Source organism: Vanacampus margaritifer, chromosome 20, assembly GCF_051991255.1.
Source record: "Vanacampus margaritifer isolate UIUO_Vmar chromosome 20, RoL_Vmar_1.0, whole genome shotgun sequence".
In the NCBI taxonomy this organism is placed as follows: Eukaryota; Metazoa; Chordata; class Actinopteri; order Syngnathiformes; family Syngnathidae; genus Vanacampus; species Vanacampus margaritifer.
The window spans coordinates 16422296-16446030 of record NC_135451.1 but is presented as its reverse complement, the minus strand read 5'-3'; the positions used below and the strand labels follow the sequence as shown (position 1 = coordinate 16446030).

The 23735-nt window shown below is 42.8% G+C and overlaps 1 protein-coding gene across 3 annotated transcripts in view; it reads left to right on the top strand.

The window, feature by feature from the left end:
• The window catches only part of tmx3b (thioredoxin related transmembrane protein 3b), a 79823-nt gene that overhangs the window by 14573 nt on the left and 41515 nt on the right, over window positions 1-23735 (top strand). For 2 of the 3 annotated variants that reach the window (XM_077554795.1, XM_077554796.1), the window contains exons 13-15: window positions 1589-1645; window positions 5734-5863; window positions 8772-8840. In XM_077554795.1, the coding sequence (XP_077410921.1) occupies window positions 1589-1645; window positions 5734-5863; window positions 8772-8840 (256 nt within the window). Of the gene's footprint in view, window positions 1-1588; window positions 1646-5733; window positions 5864-8771; window positions 8841-11566; window positions 13946-23735 lie in introns of those variants that run through there. The other variant, XM_077554794.1, reaches the window with a different exon arrangement.

Sequence of the window (23735 nt, the reverse complement as noted above, 5' to 3'; positions counted from 1 at the left end):
TCTTCAAATAACGACAGGTCAAAAATACTGCTTTTTTTGGTAAATACTCCCATTTATTATTATTCCATTGCAGAGTATTCAAAAATGTCATGAAAACGAATGCAAAAGCTTTGCATAAAATTCAGAATGTCATTGAAAGTGGTCGTCAGTGCGCCATCCAGTGGACAAAACGGGCAACCATAGTTATTCGTTTTGTGAAAAACTGTCGTTTGTGTTCTGTCCTCACGGGACATATTGGACCCCCTGACGGGCCGGTCGTGGCCCCGCGGGCCTTAGGTTTGACACCCATGCTTTAGTCCGTTGGAGTAGGCGGTCCTGTCTAATGCAAATGAGGCACTCTTCACCTCGCCGCCCGCTACTGTTTAGGCCAATGATGCGTGATCATGCTAGGGGCGGAGCTACTGTACTTGTTGAGCCCCCGACTCTAAAATTTTGCGAATAGTAATTATTTTCCACTTGAACTGGTGGCAGTTTGTCTCCAAGCTATCAAAGCACCTGCCAATTAATGTAGTGTGGCGGCTGTATTATGTAAATGAGCCACGCTGATTTACATAATAGCGGCAAAATTCAGTGCGGGGACCTTTTCCACACTGGCACGACTATTTGGATGCAAGCCGTTAAATAGTCAGTTTTCCATAATATGCCGCCTTTTAAAGATCACACTTAAGCAAGCATGTTTGCTGTTCAAAGTCATGATAGTAGCAGGTTGTAAGAACCCGAGCCCTTACTGAGTTCTTGCTTGTGGGCTCTTACCTTAAATATCGCTGCTGCCGTCGGTTCCCGATTGCAAATCCGATTCCTATCACGCCGTCTTCATCCTTTAAAGGCCAGCGAGATGCAATTTTCGAAGCCTCCTCCTCGAGAAGCGCTGAGCCAATCTGATAATAAACACGCCTTCAATGGATATCCCGCTTTATGGATTCATTTCCTCAGGGGGGGGGGAAAAGTTGAAGGAAGTGGTCTGAATGCTGCTGCGGTGGCGATCATCCGCTAGGAAAGGTTGCGCTCCCGTTTGCTCAACTTTAAGCCTTGGAAAAAAAGTAATTACATCTTGTATCTGCATACGTCCCCGGCCGGGTCCCTTAATAGACATTCAGATTGAGACTTTTTATTAGCTTCATTCCCACGCCGCCTGGCACTTGTCAGCGAAATTATCAATAAGGCAGAGTGATGTTTTCTATTGTGTTGGCTGGATTTATGACTCGGCTCCCGTCGCCTCATAATTTCGTCATTGACACGAGCGCCGCCGCCATTATGTGGCGCCTGGAGGCTAAAATGAATAGCGATAGCGCACCTAATCAGTCAGACTCCTGCTGCAGACCCGTCTTACCTGGACTACCCACAATGCACTCTGCTGACACAATCGGATCCTAATTGAATTCCTCATCCTGGCGCCATTGTGGCGATTTTATTCCTGAAATCAGTCTGGCGGCCTTTTCACTGCTGGTTCATGCAAATGGAGCAGAAGTTTGTTTGCATTCCGCCAAGACGGGAAGTTTACTTTAGTGTTGTGTTGTGTGTGTGTGTGTGTGTGTTTTGTGTACATAAGCTTAAGCCGCACTTAATTAATGTGGCCTTGTGTCCACAGAGACTTCCAGTTTGGCCACATGGACGGGAACGATTACATCAACAGCCTCATCATGGGGTGAGCAACTCAAGTCGGCCGTCTTCTCTATGGAGGACCAAAACTGCCCATATTTCAAATAAATTCATGACTAAATATTTAAATAAAAGTGAAAATAAAGACTAAATATTTAATAAATAAATAAAAGTGAAAATAAAAACTATAATTCAAAAATTAAGTACAAAATAAATAAATATAATTAAAAAATATTAATTATTATTTATATATATATATATATATATATATATATATATATATAAAATGTTGAAATAAATATATATTTAGTCATTTGCTTATTTTTAATGTTGGCAGTTTTGGTCCTCCATACTCCTTCCTCCTTGCCGTCATCCTCGCTCCCTCACTTCCTGTGCTCGCTCGCGTGCCGGCAAAATGCGGCAAATCTGCTGGTACGCGATGCTGATGGTAAAACATACGCCGGGTGTTACATATGAGGATTAGCGGCGTGCGTAGCGACACGCATAAGCTAATGGCTTGTCAAAGAAGCGCGCTAACGACGCCCGGTCGAGAGCGCCAGTCGCAGAAAGGCCGGCTTTTTAATTAGACGGCCGACGCGGGCATCCGCCTGCGTGCTGAGCAAATTACGCGTCTTGATATAATTTAGTGTACGAGCAAGGCATCTGTTGTGCGCTTCCTGGAAAACATCCGATTCAGTTTATTAAACGGCTGGCGCTGGATACGTGCCGGCGTTTACCGTCCCAGGATGATAGGACGCGATTGGCCCGTCCGCGCTCGGTTTTCCAGGGTTTTGCGGGTGTTTGGACGCGGCGGCGCAAAATTAATTGCCCTCCTTTGAGGGATGAAATCCTGGCCCCGTCAATGTCCACTAATCCCCTCCCTCAGGAGGCCTGGCGAAATAAATCTGATGGCTTTTTATCCCGCTTTCTGTCATCGTGGCGATTACTGCGTCCTGGCAGCAGCCTGTCTGGCATCAGGCTGCCACTGCTTTCACCCCGCGGCACGCACGCACGCACGCACGCACGCACGCACGCACGCACGCACGCACGCACGCACGCACGCACATCGAGGACATTACTTAAGCTTACACTCATTTCCTGCACTAACCCGAAAGTAAACCACTCCTTGCCTAACTCCATCCCCCTTTCCCTTTCCCTGGCCTCTTGCTTCTTCAAAATCATGTCATGCACTTTGGGATGCCATTTACCCACAATGCACCAGCGACGCACACACACACACACACACACACACACACACACACACACACACACACACACACACAGCCCTCTTTAAAATACTTACTGTGTGGACAAAATAAGCATTGGCTGTGTTTTTAAATTATTCAGTCGCTTTTCAAGTCATTAAGCTGACCGTCTCCTGGCGCCAGTGCCATAATTAGCATTTATATGAGATCGGAATTGATCTTAATATACACGCGCCGCACGACCACAACATTAGGTGCCCCTGCACAGTAATAAGAAGCAACACGAGACTTGTATTACAATTATTATTTTTTTTGCCTCTACAAAGATGATAACGCTCATAAAGTTTGCACCACTCTTGTGTACAGCAAATTTCTGGACTACAAGCCGCTACTTTTTTCCACTTGTGTTCGACCCCGCGGCTAATACAAAGGTGCGGCTTATCCATCAGATCACAAGGGGGCGCACTATAAAGGAAGCGCAAGGGCGCCAGGCACAGCAAAACAAACAAGTCCAAATACAGTAGGAGAGACAGAACGTTTATTTTGTGGTGCAACGGCAGATTTTTCTCATGTCAAATGCATGGCGCGTCTCAATAACAGTTGGGAAACGCATAAAGGCGGCCATTGGGTTTTAGCCCCCTAAAAATGGCAGTTTTTTTTTTCCCCTGAAGTAACAAAGTCAGTCTTTTTCCATTACAATGTGCGATTCAAAGCGTTTCTACCATAAAATCATGCATTGTTTCCCCCCTCGAAGTGAGGTTAACAGGCTAATCCATATTTATTTAAAATGGCCGCCATCTGTTGCAAGAGGCAGCACATCAGGTGTGCTGCACAATTGTGTGTGTGTGTGTGTGTGTGTGTGTGTGTGTGTGTGGGGGGGGGGGGGGGGGTATTGGTTGTTTATCATGACCTTGTTACCTGATTGAGTCCACTGATTTGCCCAAAAGCAGGCGGCGGCCTCGCTCGGCACCGGGTTGTCTGTACACTTTGTATGCTTGCCTGCATCTTAAACCTCCGTTTCCACAAAGCACTAAAGGTCATTCCAGTTCACCAACGTTGACGAGTAAATCCTCATGCGACTTGGATGCGATAGCCAGTGTTAAAATAGTTTGGGATTTTTTTATTAGAATTTTTCATTCTTTTTTACTTTTTTTAAATTCCACTATTTTTTTAGAGGGAATATTTTTTATTTTTATTTTTATTTATTTTTTTTGTTTTGTCTTATTAGCATTAATTTATTTATCTTATTAAAAAAAAAATTGTCTTAGCGTTTTTGCTATTTTAGTTTCGCAAGTCAAGGCTTCGCTGTACCATCTGAATCTCTGAATAGCCGTACAAATTCTTTTTCAATCTCAATATTGAACACCTTTTTAATCAAAAGGAACATAACCAAATTCAATATATCCATCGGTGCTAGCTCGTGTGCGCCACATGGCTTGCTAGCAGGGAGGAGCTAATCGACAAAGCAGGCATCTTAGCGATTTGATTGAATATGTCGTGACCTTTCCGACAGCTTTTAGTCTTCGTTTTTTTCAAGAAAGATGCTAAAGAATTGCTAAAAGCTGGGGTAGGCGGTAGTAATTGATTCAGTATGTTGTTTTTTGGTGAGCCAGTCCCTGTTTCTAGTCATGGGCTAAAAAAATGATAACCACCGTCAACCACTGCGAAACAGAATATCCTGGTTGCGTCCTTTGGCACCAGCTGCGCAAAACAGTGTGACATCATACAGCGCGGCACTTGCTCACGCGAGACGAGCGACGAGGAAAAAATGGAAGCCGTGTGACAGAAATGTCGAGAAAATCATCTCACGGCGCGTCTGCCTCTCCCCAAAGCCTCCGACGGCGATCCAACCAATAGGAAGACGGCTCAAAATGAAGTCAATATCACTGCGGCCAACAAATGAGATGGAGGAAAAACAGACTCAAAATGGCGGTGGACGGCGGTCGATGTCCACGTGTCCATCGTCTGTTGCACTTTTTGGGGGTTCCGCCGGTCATTCAAAAGCATTCAAAGTCATGTAACGGAATGTGCTCAAATGCATTCAATACAATGTTGAGAGACTGACGATGATGCTCATGCCACAGCACACGTTACCCCACCAGGCCCCGCCTATTAACTCTTTGACTGCCAGACGTTTTCAGAAAAGGGATGCCGTGGGTGCCAGCCGATTTTAAGCATTTTGACTGATCTTTCAAGGTCCATAGAAAATTATGTGTTTGGACTGTGGAAACACACATACTACCAAATGAAAGATTGGACTCTCATCTTTCATCAGAAAAAAAAAGTTTGTTTCTACCTTATTCCGTTTTTCAGTAATCAACAATAGAAAATGGTTAGTTTCACCTCTGTTTTGAAACAAACGTCTTTTAACGTCTTTGGCACTCCTCCATAGGATTTTACTAAACGTTATTTAACGTTTTTGGCAGTCAAAGAGTTAAAGGTGCACGATATACAGTATTTTTATTTTGACATATTGTGTAATTCTCCCTTTAAAAAATAATAATAATAATAATTCACCTATTGCGGGCAGATCTGTTTTTAAGTGGACTCGTATGTGTTCCCTGCCTCATCATTAAAAAGGCTTTTTGGACCGACTGACACAAACAAACGCTCCACGTTTTCCAGTTTTGCACGCAAAGTGTTTGCACAAAACATTGCGGAAACGCCAAGCTCGGCCGAGCCCATCTGCTTTTTTCGCCTCCTTCATCCCAGCGCACAAATAAGGAATTCTCTTTCTGAAAGCGTTCTCATGGGAAAAGTACAAAAGGCTTTGTCGATCGCGCCATTGTGCTCTTCTGTGTGGTAATTTGTTACCGCAGAAGCCACAATTTGTTCCCGCTTTGATGCCGGTGGCCCGTGCCGCGGAGAGGATTAAAAAAAAATAGAAGAAGAAAAAAAAAAAAAGCCATCTTCCCTGTTTTGTTTTCAGGGAGGTGACGGTGCCCTCCATTATCGTCCTCAACACAGCCAACGAGCAGTACTTCCTGCCCAGCCAGCCGACCGAGACCGTGGAGCAGCTGGTCCAGTTCATCAGCGGCGTTCTCAACGGTTCCGTGCCGGTACGATATTACCTTCCTCACGCTTGACTGTGTTTTATGCATTCAGCTCACCTGCGGCGAAGTATTTAAGGGCCCAAAATGTGGGATGAAAAAAAATAAAATAAAAATCAGCCTCAATGTCAAAAACGGAACAGAAAGTCTCCCATTTTAGTTTGAAGTAGCCATTTTGGACAGATTTGAATACTGCAGTATTTATATACTTGACGTGTGCTTTTATCATTCCAATTTGGTAGGGTTGTTAGCAAGACTCCACACTGTGGTGTGTCAAATTGAATTCATTTGCTCCCAAAAACATATAAAAACGTTCTATTTTAAATTAAACTTTTTAAATCCAAAATTTTATTTGTTTTATTATTTTTATTTTTTTTTATCCGAACTGGCGCATACAGAATGCTTTGATGCAGCCTCTGACTTGAAGAGAATGCTTAAAGCAATGGTAGTTATTCCAAAAAAAACGGCCAGCAGGTGACAGCAGAGTCTAAGAGATCAACCAGGGCCATGTTACAAAAAAGCTATTTTCCACAGTGTTTTAAACGGATTTGTGAATAATGATGAAATTTAGCTATATTTTAATGCTAATTGCTGCAAAACAAAAACAGATACAAATATATATTTTTTCCTGATGAAAGAAGAGCCTCTAATCTTTCTTTTGATAGGTTCCATGTTTTTATAGCAATAGAACACAATATTCTGTCAGTCCAGTAAAACAGCTGGGAGCGAAGGGGTTTGCTTCAGTGATAATGGCTGGGAGTGAATGGGATTTCAAACAAAATGTATGTATGAGTGATTTTAAAGCTAACAGAATGTAGCCAAACGGCTAGCAGGTAAAATCCTAGACAGATGAGCGATGTCAAATTGCAGATCTTTTTTTTGCCTCCGCCAAAGGAGAACGGTGTCAAATTTGCCACGAAAAAGTGGACGCGGGGGCCCGTCGGCCGCCGCTTGCTGCTCGAATTTCCATTGTAATTACAGCAGCAGTCTTATTAATCAAACATGTTGCCTCACATTTCTAATACCGCTCACCCGATGAGGTATTTGTTTCAATCTTCTTTTGCGTGTTTAGATTTCATGTTGCTATCCCTGCTGAACAGATTATCTCCAAATAATTCTTTTGGTCCAAGTCAAACAATGAGATTAGTCCGCGACTCGGCGGTGTAATCCGCACACCGCTCAGGAGAGGCAGCGCTGTCAACCGTGAGCCGGCTGCGGCTGCAAAACCGCAAAAGCCAAACCGGCGCAGAGGGGCCCCGCTCCGCTTTCCCGGAAAGCTTCTCGCGAGTTTTTGCCTCGCATAACAAAACCCCTCCCCACTTGCGCAATAATAGGTTGTGTTGAAATGTTGATGTGCTTTCCAGGAAATCTGAAAGAAGCGTTTTCAGTAATTGAATGGATGGATGGACGGATGGATGGATATGTTCTCATTGGAGAGGTAGATTCTGTACAATAAAATAAATACGCATCTCTGATGCCCCACTTTTGCGGAAACTTTATGGAGCGTCTTGCAAGGAACGCGTTTGTATCTTAGGGGAACACGAACACATCAAATAAACATCTATAGCGGGTGTGTGCAAAGAATGGCTTGCACTTTTTTATTCATTTTTTTTAAAGTCCAGCCAACCGATCGTCTGCAGTTTACATTATCAAGAGTTCTGTAATACTGCTTTCATTTAGCCATCTGGTTGTTCAAATGTTTTTGTTTTTTTAATTTTTATGATTCATTTGTCAACTGATTTATTGTAAATATTTAAATAAATACAAATATTAACAACAATTTTAATATGTATTGAAATGAAATAATTATACCCAATTAAATTGTAAATGATATTGATGATTTTCATCATGATTTTCATTTTCATGATCTGATTTTCATTTTCATGATCTGTTTCCGTTTTGCAGCAATTAGCATTAGAATATAGCTAAGTTTCATCATTATTCACAAATCTATTTAGAACTGCGAGGGAGCTTTTTTTCAACATGGCCCTGGTTGATCTCTTTTGCTCTGCTGCCACCTGCTGGCCGTTTTTGTAACAGCTACCATTGCTTCAAGCATTCTCTTCAGTTCAGAGGCTGCATCAAAGCCTTCTGTATGCTCTTTCATAAAAATAAAAAAACACAACCCATTTAAAAAACGTATGAATACGTCTTTGGGACACAAAGCATTTAAAGTAGAACGTATTTATACGTTTTTGGGAGCAAATGAGTTAACACTCAAATGAGAAGAAAAGTTTGCATACGCCTGATTTCGAGGGTGCCTGATGTGTCACATAGCAGTCGTCGTACGGCCGCACATTCACAGTCGGCGCTTTGCAAAGGCAGGATTTGTTGTGGTGTGCCTAATATTTCGGCCTGCGATCATGCGTCTACCTCGTGCAGGAGCGGAAATAAATCCCGCGGCTTCGCGCTCTGTAAGAAGGATGAAACGCATGACTGAGCTCTTGTGTGCGGGCGGCACAGTTAGCCGCGTCTGAAGCGCCGGAGGACGCGCGGCTGACAGGCGGCGGCGGCGGCTCATTTGCAGCTTTTTTATGACAGTTATGAAGAGTTTTTTTTTTTCTTCATCTTTTTTCCTAACCGGTGTCTTGCTTGCCATCCAGGATTTGATGCGGCTGCACGGGGACAACAACTTGCATGTAAACAAATCTGACTTGAAAATTGTCAGCGCTCACTATAATTGGCCCGGCCGCCTTTTCAATAATTGAGCCCGGACGCAAATTTAAGGGCTTTTGGCGAGAGCCCGAACACTAATTGTGTTGTGCGAGGAGTCCTTTACAAACACGGCGATAATTGCCGATCGCCGGAGTTGTCGTGTGGTAATTGCGACAAATGGCCGCCGGCGACGAAATTAGCATATAAACAATATCCTCGGCGGCGCCCGCCACTCCATGAAAGTGTCTTTGCGTCCCCGCAGGCTCAAGGAGGCGACGGCTTCATCCAGAGGATCAAGCGCGTGCTGTTTGACGCCAGATCCACCGTCATGGTAAGCCCCCTATTAGGCCTCCTCCACAATGAAAGGTTAAGGAATCGTTCTGCTGCCTCGATGAATGCGCGCATCCCGTCGTCTTAATGAACCGCGGAGGTTTTTCTTCGGGCCAACCTGCAGTGGGCGGGTCAAAAGCCGCAATGGAGATACCGGGCCTAAGGACGGTTTAAAATCTTACGTCATCGACTGTCGTGGATGTTTTAACACTGCTACGTTATTTTGTCCGTTTCAACATTTTTGGTGTATTTTGATGTTGCCAATGTTTCATGCCATTTACAATCCTACCATTTTCTGCCACTGACTTAAGTTACAGTCACGTCGGGTCCATTCATGTTGGGACGTGGACGCAATTGTCCTCAATTTGGTTTGAACGCCACCACAATGGATTTGAAATGTAATAATTTTTAAAATGTGCCTCCAAATTGTTTTTGTTGTTTAAAAAAAATAATAATAATAATCACGGGTAACTTTGAAAGACTTTTGTGCAGCCCTTTGAGGTGCAAAATAGACAATTTAAGACGAATTTCGTTGCACTTGAAATGTTTATGGTTCCGTGTAAAACGCTGCACGTTAACCATCAAAGTGTGGGTTCGGTCAAGGTTCGGGTTTTTTGGCTTCTTGTTGTTCTTTTGTCTGTTGTGGTCTGAGTTTTGTTGTGTTTTCCTCGTCTCCCTTTTGTCTTGTCCAGTGCAATCACGTCCACCTGTTTTGTTCTCCCCTTCCTGGCGTGTCGACCAATCAGTGCCCTCTGCCGCGTGTGTCTTGGCCAATCGTTTGGCTGCATTGTTGTGTGTTTGCCTGTTGCATGTTGTGTCCTGCCACGCCTTGTTAGCGTCGTCAAGTCAAGACACGTAAAAAAAAAAAAAAAAAAAAAAAGTCGCGTCTCGTTGAGTTACGTCAAGTCGAGACACGTTACGTCGAGTCGAGTCCCGTCACATCAGGTCACGGTTGCCAGCTCAGCTCCTCATTTTGGTTGAAATCAACACTTCACGTTTGCTTCGATCCCCGTCTCGTACCGTTTGGGTCCGCCTTTCCCCAACCCGCTACGAAAACCCATAACACAAAGAATTTGACATTTCTGTGTGCCTTTTTATGTCAATGTAGTGAATAAACGAGCAAGTTCGCTATATTTTGAAATCGCTGTTGCCTTTTATTATATTCTATATTTGCTTCTCATCTCCATGAAATGTCCTGCTGCATTCAATCTAACCCCGTTGCTAAATTCTGCTCAGCCTGCAGCCAAGCCGCTACATAAACCAAATGTAAATAAAACAGCCAATTAGCAGTAAACCTCGAATATCGACACTTTTTTTTTTTTTTTTAATCCCATCTAAGCGCCTTCGCTGAACGCAATCGCTATCAAACGCCTGATGACGTCTCGTCACGTATCCCCGTCCAAGGTGCTCGCATCGTTACTTTCCCGCGTGGCGCTCGAGTCGCTTGAGATTTCTGCCACTTGAGCAAAGAGTCTCCGGGATGTCGCATCGACCGCGCGGTTCTCGCCGCGCATCTCAATACGGAGCGGGGCGAGGGCGAGCAGTGACACAAGTAGAACAAATGAAGCCCTGCCGCACCCCCCCTGGGAGACAAATGACGTTGGCGGGACGGGAATATGCAAGGCGAAGCAGTAAACAGGCTGAGGTTGTGCAAATGATGGAGGAGACGGCGGTTGGGGGGGGTTCGGGGGGGCTTTCCCTCAGGGTCTGCGCTTCTTTTGGGAGTAATAGTGTTTACTCTGCCGTGGCCGTGAGAAGACTACGTAAACATCTGGCGCGGTCGCACCGTCAAGCTCGTAAGGATTCCTCCAGGCAAAGTTTGCCCGACGACGAGCGAGATTGTGATGTCATCCAAAATGGCGGGAAAGCAATGTGACATTTTTGAGGGGTTTTATTTTTTGGGACGAGTACACCCCCCCCCCCCCTCCCCGCCGACATCCTAACGCGCACCTCGTTAGGCCGTGCACAGCTGTGTTAGCCACCTGTGTTGGCGCCGAGGCACACATTTTACATTGGACTACTAACTAGATTACTTTTTCTGACGGTGGTACGAGTACTCAACTCTTGAAATGTAAAATCTAATCCTAAAACAATTATTCTGTTCTATGAACGGCAACACGTGGAAGTTAATTTACATCCGCTGCTGCCAAAGGAAAGAACATTTAATTCTGTAAGTCGCTTTTCTGGAAAGATCATGTTTTCATGGTGACATCATTCGAGCTAAAAGGTGTCGTTTTGAAATGCTTGGATAAGAAACAACTTTTTTTCCCCAATTGAATGCGCTCCATTGATAAATGTTCTTAGCCTAATCGCATAATTGACGAGCTTGAAAGTTTTCAGAGAATAAGAAAAAAACCCCAAAAAAGTTCAACTTCAAGTCAGAATTTTCAGATCAAAGCCTGAATTCTCACTAAAAGTCAGAAATTTGAAAATAAAGTGGGAATTCTTAGATTAAAGTGAAAAGACAGAATTTTGCTATTCAAGTCAGAATTCTGAGAATAAAGTGAAAATCCTGCCAAATTGTATTTATTTTCTTCCTCTTCACCGCCTTTTCACAATATTAGCCACAAAATATTAGTGATGCTAACATAAAACCTAGAGATTCCACATCAGATCTTTCTTTATTGTCACGATGAATGATGAACTTTGTCCTCTCTTGCCCCGACCCGTCCCGTCCCGCCCCGTCCCGACCCGTCCCGACCCGCTCTTTCCCTTCGCACCCGCCAGTCGGTGTTCCGCAGCTCGCCTCTTTTGGGCTGCTTCCTCTTCGGCCTCCCGCTGGGCGTGATCAGCCTCATGTGCTACGGCATCTGCACGGCCGAGACGGACGACGGCTCGGACGACGTGGACGCAATCAAGCGGGAGGGTCTGACCGACGAGGAGGAAGAGGAAGAGGACGAGGAGGAGGAGGAGGAAGAGGAGGAGGAGGAAGAAGAAGAAGAACGAGAGGAGGCGGATCAACGGTCGGCGGGCCCCGAGGGCGAGCTAGCGTTGGAGAAGGATCCGGAAGAGAAGAAAACGGATTAACGTCGGATGGCTGGATGGATGTGACGTGGAACTCAAAGACGCATCGACGACGCAGCTGGTGTCGCTGAACTTTGCTTTTCCATCTCATTTGCCCGATTCAAACCCGCTCTCACCACAGACTCTCTCACCGTATTTCTTACTCTTTATTTAAGACGGCCTTTTTGTTATTTCTGCCCGACTGTGAAAGCGGGACCCCCGAACGACCAAACCGTTTTTCTCCTTGTTACACCACTTGAACCCGCCCTCGCCCCCCCCCCCCCCAACTCACCTCTGCTTAGCCTCTCGTAGAACACAAACATTGCCTTCAAACTGCCAAGTGCACACGTCATATCCCGCCTCGCCGTTCCCGGCCGGATCCGTTTCCATCGCAGCCCCGTTATTGGCTGACTGCGCTCAGTCGGCGAGATGATGACTGCGAGCATCCTGCAGGTTTACTTGCAAAACGCCGTGAGTCGCTTTAGCAGCTAAAATCAAAAGGGGCGTGTCAAATATTGACACAAGCCCCTGATTGGCCGAGATAGGAATGTGTCCCAAGACTTTTGTCCATGTGGCCAACGACTAGACAAAAGTATTTGGACAAACCCTAATGGACTGCTATAGAGGTGCGTCCCAATACTCGTGCCCGAGGCTGTGCCCGAATGTGCGTGCACCCGAGTTCCTCTCTCCAAAGTGCCCCACTAGGGCTGCGTATCGATCCGAATTCCCTCAATCCATTCGATTTCGATTCGCACCGAGTTCAGTTTGATTCGATTTTTTTTTTTTTTCACTTCAATACAATATGAACTCATTCACTCCCAGCCATTTTGACTGAAGCAACCCCCTTCGCTCCCGGCTGCTTTACTGGATTTGGACTGATTTTGCGAGGCCCACAGAATATCGTGTTCCATTGCTATAAAAAAAACATGGAGATTCGAGTCTCTTCTTTCATCAGGGGAAAAAATATATACGTTTCTATCTTTCAGTTTTGCAGCAATTAGCATTGGAATAAGTTTCACCGTTATTCACAAATCTGTTTAGAACTGTGAGTAAAGGAGCTTTTTTTCAACATGGCCCTAGTGGATCTCTTATACTCTGCTGCCACATGCTGACCGTTTTTTTGTGATAAAACCTTGTCTGCAGTTGAGAGGAAGATTAATACACCGGTGCATCATGACCTTTTACAGAGGTCACGTGATATGCGACAATGAGCTGGCGGTCCGAATCGCCAAACAGAACCAGGACAATCTATACATTAGGCCTCTAAATCCTGCGGGACGATATGGTGAATGAGGGGTTAAGGGTGGGCGTTCGGACCTTGCCCATGTGTGTACGTAAGCCAAAATCAAAATGGCTACGACTATACTGTGGACAAAAGTATTGGGACAGCACCATGTCTGTTGCAAAAATGTGTCCCATTCATTTTGTCAGTATAGTTAGTGTGTGTGTGTGTGTGTGTGTGTGTGTGTGTGTGTGTGTGTGTATAAGCTCAAATCAAATAGGGTGTGTTTGGTCAAAAATATTGGGACGCCACTTAGTTGACTGATGTAAAAGTGTCAACGACGCACTGGGACAAAGTTTTGGGACAACAAGCGTCCATCTCACCAATGTTTTTTTTTTTTTCTATGCGAAACAAAAATCAGTTTTACTTTTCCAACTATAAATACAAAAACAATAAACATTTGGAGGGAAATGTTTTTTTTTTTTAATTGAATATTTTCAAGCCATTTTAAGAGAACGTTTTTGAAATGCTGTTGATGCTTTTTTTTTTTTTCTTCTTCTTTGACTGAAAATGCAATACTCGTTCCTCAGTTCCATTTTTAAAGGCTTCCTCTTCTTGTATGATGACAAAAGAGCACAAAGGTCAAAGGTCAGTTGAAGCGTTTCTCCTCTTATCCCTTCATTGCGACGCTTCCGCCAAAGCGGACTTGACACGATCATGTTTTTCCACTTGTTTTGATTGTTTATGCTCCGTAAGGGTTCCATGTGCTAAAATAATAATAATAATAAAAAAAAAAATCCGTGCCCTCGCTTTGCCTTCTGGTCTTTGTAGTTGTTTTTTTTTTTTTTCCACATTGGACTGAAATAAAGATTTGCCCTTTTTCTTGTTGACTGACAGTCTTTTATTTCCCGCACGTCCACAAGGTGTTTGATTGACGTCCTCCCATCCAATGATGTCTTTTTATGCAGATCGCAGCAGTGAAATCTATCGTTAGCATCTTCTGCTGTGTGGCAACATTAGCTAACATGGCTTTTTGTTGTTGTTGTTGTTGCTTGGCTTCTTTATTACGCTGCCGACGCGTAATCACAAATTCTTTGCAATTAGTCGACCCTCGTTATCTGCTTTGTGTAAAAAAAAAATAAAATAAATAAATCATAAAAATGAAGCTGCGGATTAATTTGGGGATGCACGCATGTTGCTAATGGCTGCTTTTAAAATGAGCAATAACAAGGCTGCGGGCCTGTTGTTGTTTGTGGGGAGCGACAGTAACGCCCCCCCCCCCCTCGGGGCTCACTGATAACACGAACCTTATCGCGAGCCACCAAAGCAAAAAGCTCTTTGTTTGCCTTATTGTTAGCAGAAGACTACACACAGGGGAGGGGGAGGGGGGTGGGGTCTTTCACAACTGCTTGTTATTTTAGTGCAACCATGTTGGATTCAGTTGAGGGCACAACAACCCCCACGTTCGTTATTATCAGTAAAAGAACAACAAAAATAGCTAGAATTTTTTTTGGTGTTCTTGTTGGAAGGTTAAATATTGTTGAACTCAACTCTATTTATAGAACACTTTAAAACAACAACTGCTGTTTTTATTTGTATTTTTAACTCTTTGACTGCCAAAAACGTTAAATAACGTTTAGTAAAATCCTATGGAGGAGTGCCAAAGACGTTAAAAGACGTTTGTTTCAAAACAGAGGTGAAACTAACCATTTTCTGTTGTTGATTACTGAAAAACGGAATAAGGTAGAAACAAACTTTTTTTTTCCTGATGAAAGATGAGAGTCCAATCTTTCATTAGTAGTATGTGTGTTTCCATAGTCCAAACACATAATTTTCTGTGGATCTTGAAAGATCAGTCAAAATGCTTTAAATCGGCTGGCACCCACGGCATCCCTTTTCTGAAAACGTCTGGCAGTCAAAGAGTTAAAAAAAAAAAAAAAAAAGATGGAACACACGGGCAGCAGCGACAATGGAAACAGCAGGGGCCCCAGAACTGAACCCTGTGGAACACCACAAGTTCCATTCTACATGTAAACTCATATTGCACATATTCGTCAGACCACTTTTTTTTTTTTTTTTGGTTTCAATCACGCGTGTTAGTTTTTTATCATAGTTAGCCAACATCATCCCATTTTTATTAATATATAGGCAGATTTTAGTCGACTATAAATCTAGCATTTAATCTTTATTTCAGTCCAAGAAAACAGAATTTGATTCGTCTAGTTTTAGTCAACAAAAACTGTCAACGTTTTAGTCTAGTTTTAGTCAGGACAATTATTTTACCCATATATATATATATATATATATTTTTAGCATCAGATGTTGAACATTTTGGATCTAAAACAATTTCACATAAAATGCCCTCATCTTTTTGATGAAAAACCAAATTCACACACAATTACAGTATGTTAACAGGTGGCTACTATGGCTCCATGCTATGAGCTAGTAAGTTAGCTTTCTTCAGTTAGCGGTCGGATTAACATTATTGTTGGAACGTTTTGGCTGTTGGGTTAATGTTACGTTAACTTAGAACTATAATTATTATTATTATGATTATTATTTTTTAACCTTTCACCGTGAATCCACCTCCTGTCTGTCCCATGACAGTGCCCCCCCCCCCCCCCTTCAAATCTTTAGCTAGCGCGCGTTGCGCCGTTGTCTCGGCCAACAGAGCCGGTGTCCGCCCCGCGCCCACCAACGCTGCGTCCAGATCCCAAACCTGTTCACAAGGTTCCCGCCGCGTTATCGCTTACCGACTCATTGGCACGACACCTCGTCGCACACGCGCTACATTAGCATTCACGACTTGTTTGCGTGTCACAGCGCCGCATTGTGTCAACGCCGCACGCGTGCTATTTGGCGCCATCGCGTTGCTCGCCGGATCAAAAAGGAATCTATGAGCTGTGAAATCGCTCGCCGTGCGCGATGATGAGAACGTCTCGCGCGCCGTTTTGCTCGCACCAAATGGGTGATAGCAGGAGTTTGGAGGGGAAAACGTGGGACGGTTCTGGTTGGGAATGTTGCTGAACTTTATAATATAAACAACATACAATGCTTGTAATAGTGATCGACCGATATTTTCAAGGCCGATACAGATACCGATTATGAGTCGTCAAGGAGACCGATATTTCAAGCCAATATTCATTTTCAGTAAAAGAGAAAATATTATCGTCCCAAAATTTTTTTATGTTTTAATCTTAAACATACAAAGAATTGACAGGTTTGTTTAAAAAAAAAAAAAAAATTGCAGGGAGCTTCCAGAGTCATCAGCATGTGTTACACTAAGTTAAAAACTAAGCAAGTAAATAGTTACTACAGATAAGATTTTCCTTTTTAACCTAATATATATATATATATATATAATATATATATAATATATATATATATAATATATATATTTATATATATATGTATATAATATATATATATATTTATATATATATATATTTATATATATATATATTTATATATATATATATATATATATATTTATATATATATATATATATATATATATATATATATATATATATAATTTCCTGTACCTCAAATGTATGCGAATGCGGCTAATTTGTTTTTTTCGCCAGGGTTTGTAAAAGATTTCAAAAGATCTTTGCAGACAGTAAAAAATAGTCTGAAAATATTCTAAGTGGTTTTGTGAAAAGGAAAAACGTACAAATCCTGATGAAAACCCTAAATTTAGCTACGTTCGCAAGCATTCACCGCTCCGTGCGATACCAGCTTTATCGGCCTTTAGATGCGTAAAAAAGGCAGATGCCGATATGTGTCAAAATGCCAAATACCGTCACCGATAATCGGCCCGGCGGATAATCTTGTCTATCACTAGGTTGTAACGTAACAATGAATACAATATATATACTCGGCAGTCGTGTCGCTCTCCTACTTCAAACCTTCTCTGCGTTCTTCTCGGCATTTCGTTCATTTCAGGACTAAATTCTCACCAGCCCGATTTTCGCATCCCGCCGTCACCGTCCGTCTGTTTGCGACTTGTGGCCGCGTTGACGCCGAGCGACGCTCTGACACGCGTCGCTCGGCATCGCGCGCGCGTGCGGCCCGTGTCAAACGGAATGAATGCGCCAGCCGGCGCTTTGCAAATGCGACTTTTTATTGCCTATTTTCTGGCTCCCGCTGCAGATAATGCAAGCGATGAATAAAACATTTGCCAATAAGCATATATATGGATTTAAATATTACAGCATGAATATGCCTCAGATCCCTCTTAAGATTCCCCCGCTTTCACTTTTTACCCATTATTCTGTAACCACGAGCCGTTATCACTTTATAACGTCAACCCCCCCCCCCCCCCCCCATTTCACCTGTTCTGCTATCTGCAAGGAGGCCAAATTTGCCGGCTACTTTTCCGCAGCGCGAGCTCCAGGGTAGACAAATTGCTCCGACACCAACCAGGAGGAAGCCACTGACCCTCAAATTGGGAATTTTGGGGCCCTCCAAACGCTCTTGACAGCTTCGATCATCCGGGAAGAGAAAACCGGCGGGAGGATTTTCCGCCTATTTGCGTGGATAACGAAAAAAGCCCTCGCTGGCTTTTTCTGCCTGGTGACCACAGTTGGGCGCTATGAGTTTTTTTTTTTTTTTTATGAGCCCGCTGACCACCTCTCTCTCTGTGGAGGACCAAAACTGCCAACATTAAAAATAGATAAATAAATAAAATAAAATAAAATTAAAATATTAATTAAAATAAAAACAGTATAAAAATATCATTCCAAAATTAAATGAAAAAAATAAATATAAATGGAAATAACATTTTTTTTAATATATCTCTAAATAAATAAATGCAAAACTAAAAAAATACTCAAAAAATATTTAGTTATAGTTATTTCCATTTATATTAAATTTTTTGTTTTTAATTTTTGAATTATATTTTTATATCCATTTTTATTTTCACTTTTATTCATTTATTTCGGCATTTCTTTCTTTCTAATTTTGACCGTTTTGCTCCTCCATACCTCTCACCTCTCCCTGCTGCTGTAAAAATAAATTGGGCGGTTGAGTAACATGCAAACAGATTGTCACCTCATTTGAGCGGTTCCCGCGCCATGTCAGTTTTTCCGTATGAAAATATTGCAACTTTGAATGCCGAGATGTGAAGCGACGCACCGGCGGGAAGAGGACGAGTCGCCTCCATCTCGCCGAGCTCCCGCTGCGTGCGGCGGACGGGGAAAGACGGAAATTGCGATTTGCCCAAGACCAGATGATGTGAAAAAGAATGAAATTTGAATTTGCTTGGCTAGCGCGCTCGGCCGAATGCAAAAGCGGCATTTTGCATTTCCTCCTAAGGCGAGATTCACGTGACACGTTTTATTAGCAGTTTCAAAATGTTAGCATCATTGTACTTTTTATTTCTTTTATTTTTCTTTTCTATTGTTGTAATGTTAACCTACGAGAAAGCTGTTTCTGTTCAAATATGCCATATTCTTCCACTTTATTATTATTGATCATATCTTACACCCCGGAGTGTAAATATCGGCCGAGAGATTGCGGAGAAGATTCTCAAGTTGTCGATGCGGGGCGGAAAAATGCGAGGTCACTATTGATTAGCACACGCCGCCTTCGCTCTCGCCTCGTGTCATTGCCAGGCTTTGACCGCTATTTTTTATTTTTTTTTGCGAGTGCCGACCGATCGATAAGAAAGGCCGCTTTGTGCGAACCTCAGCGGCACACCGGGCCTCCCCCTGCGGGGCCCGCGTAGGTCGCGCCGAAGCTCCTGCCGAAAGGTCGAAGCAACCAGTGGAATCAATGGAGCGGGAAATGTCAACTAAGATGGCCGCCAGTGGACACCTACTAGGCTACAAATACTAGCTTGACTCAAGAGATTTTTTATTTTTTATATTTTTTTCTGGAGAGCTCAGTATTGTTCATTCGATTTGACATGTCATCATTGCTCTCCTTTTTTTATTTATATATATATATATATATATATATATATATATATATTTTTTTAAATATTTTTTTTATTTATTTATTTTTTTTTAATTTTTTTTAAGAGATTATTTTTTAGCCTTGTATTGTAAGCCACAATTTGAGTTGTGAGCAATTTTCGGATTTGCAGGTAAAGTTAGGGGAAATAATTAGGGAATTGTGATGCCCTGGTATGTGGGCAAGGAGAGCCAGAATGATTGGTTTATCAAATCAAAATGCAAAATGAGAACACTGAAGGAGCTGCAGGCAGACGATCACACTGAAATCACTGGACTAGCCGACTCCACTTCCATATGCCACTTACTAGGCCACGCCCATAAAGGCACGCATCTAAACACAAATACTACAGTATGTACACTTAATAAAGCAGTTTATTAACCTTGTCTTTTTGTTTGTCTTCACCACAAAAGCAGAGCTTGAACAGATGAATATTTATTATGAATGTACAAGGAAATGAGTTACAAGCTTGGTCTCCTTACAAGTCAAGGCACGGCTGCAGTTAAGTATTTGTTGAGTGCCTTGTTGTTGGCATTGTTTTTCTCTGATGCGTCAACAAAGTTACAACTTGGCCCTTCTCATCGTCTGAATAATTACAGAATGTTTTGGCGTGTACTGTTAATCTCTTTTTTTTTGTGGGGGGGGGGGGGTGACTTGGCAAGCCAATGAGGTGATTAATTACCAAACGGTCTCATTCTAATCCTTTTGAAATGAGGAATAATCCTGGTAAGCGCACTTTTATATGAAACCCATTTTGTTTCTCTTTATTGGAGCTTAAATAAAATGAATTTAGCCTAATTCATTAGGGTTGGTATAATGTGGGGCTATCAGACATAAATGCTAACTAGCTTGAGAAGCTAACTACTTTGCATAGTCACAAAGCGAGCCTAACCGCATAAGATAGTTTCTACTAGTAACATCTTTAGGAAATGACATTTTAGCCTTTTTTCATCTTAATATTGAGACGACATCATATGGATAAAATAATGGATGGATGCTAAGCTAGTTGGTGGCTAAGAACTACTTTGAAGAGAGAGAGTCACATGGTTGGATCTTAAGTCACTTAAGATAAGATGTCGACTAAGAACTACTACTAGCAAAATAGTATCACAACAGAACTAGTTAGGTATAAGTAGGTTATAGTTGTAGTCTAATAACTTGCTTGATGAGCTAGAAAGATGGCTAGCTACTTCATAGACGGATAAATAACTAATACTTGTGCTATCAAAATAATAGCAATTCTCAATTTATTAGTTCGCAGAAATAGCTCATTGGAACGATGGAAACGACATACATGCTAACTAGCCGGCTAGCTGAGACTATCGTTGAAAAAAGAAGCTTAAAAAAAGTGCTTTGTGGGAACAGATTTTGTATTCGTACTATCTGAGCTCTAGCTAGCTGAGGAAATTGCTTGACGAGCTAACTAGCGCGCTTGGATGAATGTTACATAGCTTTATCAGCGTTCGTACTATCTGAGCTAGCTAGCTGAGGAAATTGCTTGACGAGCTAACTAGCGCGCTTGGATGAATGCTACATAGCTTTATCAGCGTTCGTACTATCTGAGCTAGCTAGCTGAGAAAATTGCTTGACGAGCTAACTAGCGCGCTTGGATGAATGCTACATAGCTTTATCAGCGTTCGTACTATCTGAGCTAGCTAGCTGAGAAAATTGCTTGACGAGCTAACTAGCGCGCTTAGATGAATGCTACATAGCTTTATCAGCGTTCGTACTATCTGAGCTAGCTAGCTGAGGAAATTGCTTGACGAGCTAACTAGCGCGCTTGGATGAATGTTACATAGCTTTATCAGCGTTCGTACTATCTGAGCTAGCTAGGTGAGAAAATTGCTTGACGAGCTAACTAGCGTGCTTAGATGAATGCTACATAGCTTTATCAGCGTTCGGACTATCTGAGCTAGCTAGCTGAGGAAATTGCTTGACGAGCTAACTAGCGCTCTTGGATGAATGTTACATAGCTTTATCAGCGTTCGTACTATCTGAGCTAGCTAGCTGAGGAAATTGCTTGACAAGCTAACTAGCGCTCTTGGATGAATGTTACATAGCTTTATCAGCGTTCGTACTATCTGAGCTAGCTAGCTGAGGAAATTGCTTGACGAGCTAACTAGCGCGCTTGGATGAATGCTACATAGCTTTATCAGCGTTCGTACTATCTGAGCTAGCTAGCTGAGGAAATTGCTTGACGAGCTAACTAGCGCGCTTGGATGAATGCTACATAGCTTTATCAGCGTTCGTACTATCTGAGCTAGCTAGCTGAGAAAATTGCTTGACGAGCTAACTAGCGCGCTTAGATGAATGCTACATAGCTTTATCAGCGTTCGTACTATCTGAGCTAGCTAGCTGAGAAAATTGCTTGACGAGCTAACTAGCGTGCTTGGATGAATGTTACATAGCTTTATCAGCGTTCGTACTATCTGAGCTAGCTAGGTGAGGAAATTGCTTGACGAGCTAACTAGCGCGCTTGAATGAATGTTACATAGCTTTATTAGCGCTGAGATGTGATTTGTACCGCGAGTTTCGTAGTTCATGTGTATCGAAAGCTCTGCATATTAGCTTGTGGCACAGCTATACAAGCGTACCTAATAAAGTGTCCGGTGGTGTTCTCTATATATGAGGACGAGAGCGGTGCAGCGCGCGGGGACCCTCAGCGCACCCGCGGCTCAGGTGTTGTTGAGAGCGATAACAGGTGATTACGGACACATCGACAACCTGCAGCCGCCCGGGAACCCAATCCGGGTCCGGGTGCCGCTCACTCGCATCGATCGCCGGCACCAGGCCTCCTCGCGCTCATTAGCTGGATTACTCGCCGCGCCGCAGGGGGCACCCGGCTGGCGGATTGCGTCGGTGGTGTGTTGTTGTTTTTTTTTTCACGACGCCGAGGAGCACCTCTGGGCAGATTAGCGTGAAAATTCTGTTTAGCAGTCTCGCTGCCAGCTGGTTAAGTGCAGTGCAAATGAGAGCGGCGGCTGCGAGAGTCTTTGCCCGAGGACGTCTTGTGTAGCGGCAAGACAAATAAAAACACAAGTGCTGTTATTTTTTCGGATAGAACGAGCGAATGCACTACCTCAAAATGATCCGGTTTCTCTACTTTGGGGAAAAAAAGCAACTTCCATCTTTTCTTGCCTCTTCCATCGTTTCATCTTCTTGTCAGTTGACTTGACCAAAGTATGCTAATTTTTGAGGCGCCCGTAACTCCTTCCTATTCGCTATCATTTGATTTGCTCCTAATTGCGACGCATCGGGCATCGTCGAGGTAAACACGGGTCATCATCCAGCACTTAAATCGATCTTGTTTCTCGGAACAACTCAGGCGAGTTTTTATAAGATTAAATTTTTGCCTCAAGCGCTTGAAGAAAACCCAAGGTTTCATTCCGGTGGTTCAAGGTTCACACGGTTTCGCAACTTGACCTCGCACCCACACGCGACGTCTTGTGGGATCGCGCCTAAAAGAAGGCCTGCGGTTGTGGATAAAGAAGATCACTTTATGAGAGGCTTCAAATTTTTTTGGGTGGAAATAAAGCGACTCGTCCCCGTGTCCTCGTCCTCGCACCGTAAATAGCATCCAGTATTGCCAGGTTGAGTCGGACGACACGGCAAGCGAGGCGGGATGCGCCGGCAAACGGGATGTGATTCATGTGTTTTTCAGCCGGTAATTTTGGTCCGTTTATGACAGCTTGTGTCGCGGTCAAATCAACAACGTCAAGAGAAATCCCAGGATTTACAATATTATATATTTATTTTATTTTTTTTTCTCTTCTCTGTATGCGTCTTCATAGCAACGTTATAACAAACAAAAAACATTCTGATGTCCTCTCATCAGGCCTCTTCCAAATGTGGATAAGAATACGATACTTGCTGTTTCTGGGGTTGGTGAAGGATTCTGGTTTTTGGTCGGTGCTCGATTCCTTTCTTTTCTTTGGTCCTTCCTCTGGTCTCCTGACGGCCTCACGGCTTTGGCTGGGTGTTCGGTTTTAGGTGAACGATATGGGATTTTTTTTTTATAGGTTTTAGGTGAACTAATGAATACACACTCACACGTACAAAACATACAAAATAAAAATTAATTTAAAAAAATTATATAGAAAAAAAAAACAAAACAGAGAGCAATTATATGTCAAATCGGTAAAATTACTGAATGAACAATACTGAGCTGTCCAGAAGAAAAAAAGAGGAAAAAATAAATAAAAATACGATACTTACTGTTTCTGGGGTTGGTGAAGGATTCTGGTGTTTGGTCGGTGCTCGATTTGACATTCCTTTCTTTTCTTTGGTCCTTCCTCTGGTCTCTTGTTCGGTTTTAGGTGAACGGTATGGGATTTTTTTAATAGGTTTCAGGTGAACTAATGAATACACACTCACACGTACAAAACATACAAAATAAAAATTAATTTAAAAAAATTATATATTAAAACAGAGAGCAATGATATGTCAAATCAGTAAAATTACCGAATGAACAATACTGAGCTCTCCAGAAGAAAAAAAGAGGAAAAAATAAATAAAAATACGATACTTACTGTAAATCTACCAGATTGGAAATACGCCGACAATGCGAATTCAACTTCCTCAAAATAGGCCGGAAGGCGGCACGCATTGATTCCAAGCGCGCGGATAGCAAGTACAAGCCAGACGTTCTCATGTTGAATAAAAATTTGCAGCAACGTTCTCATGTTGACGTCGCCCTCGAGGGAAAAGTCGTCA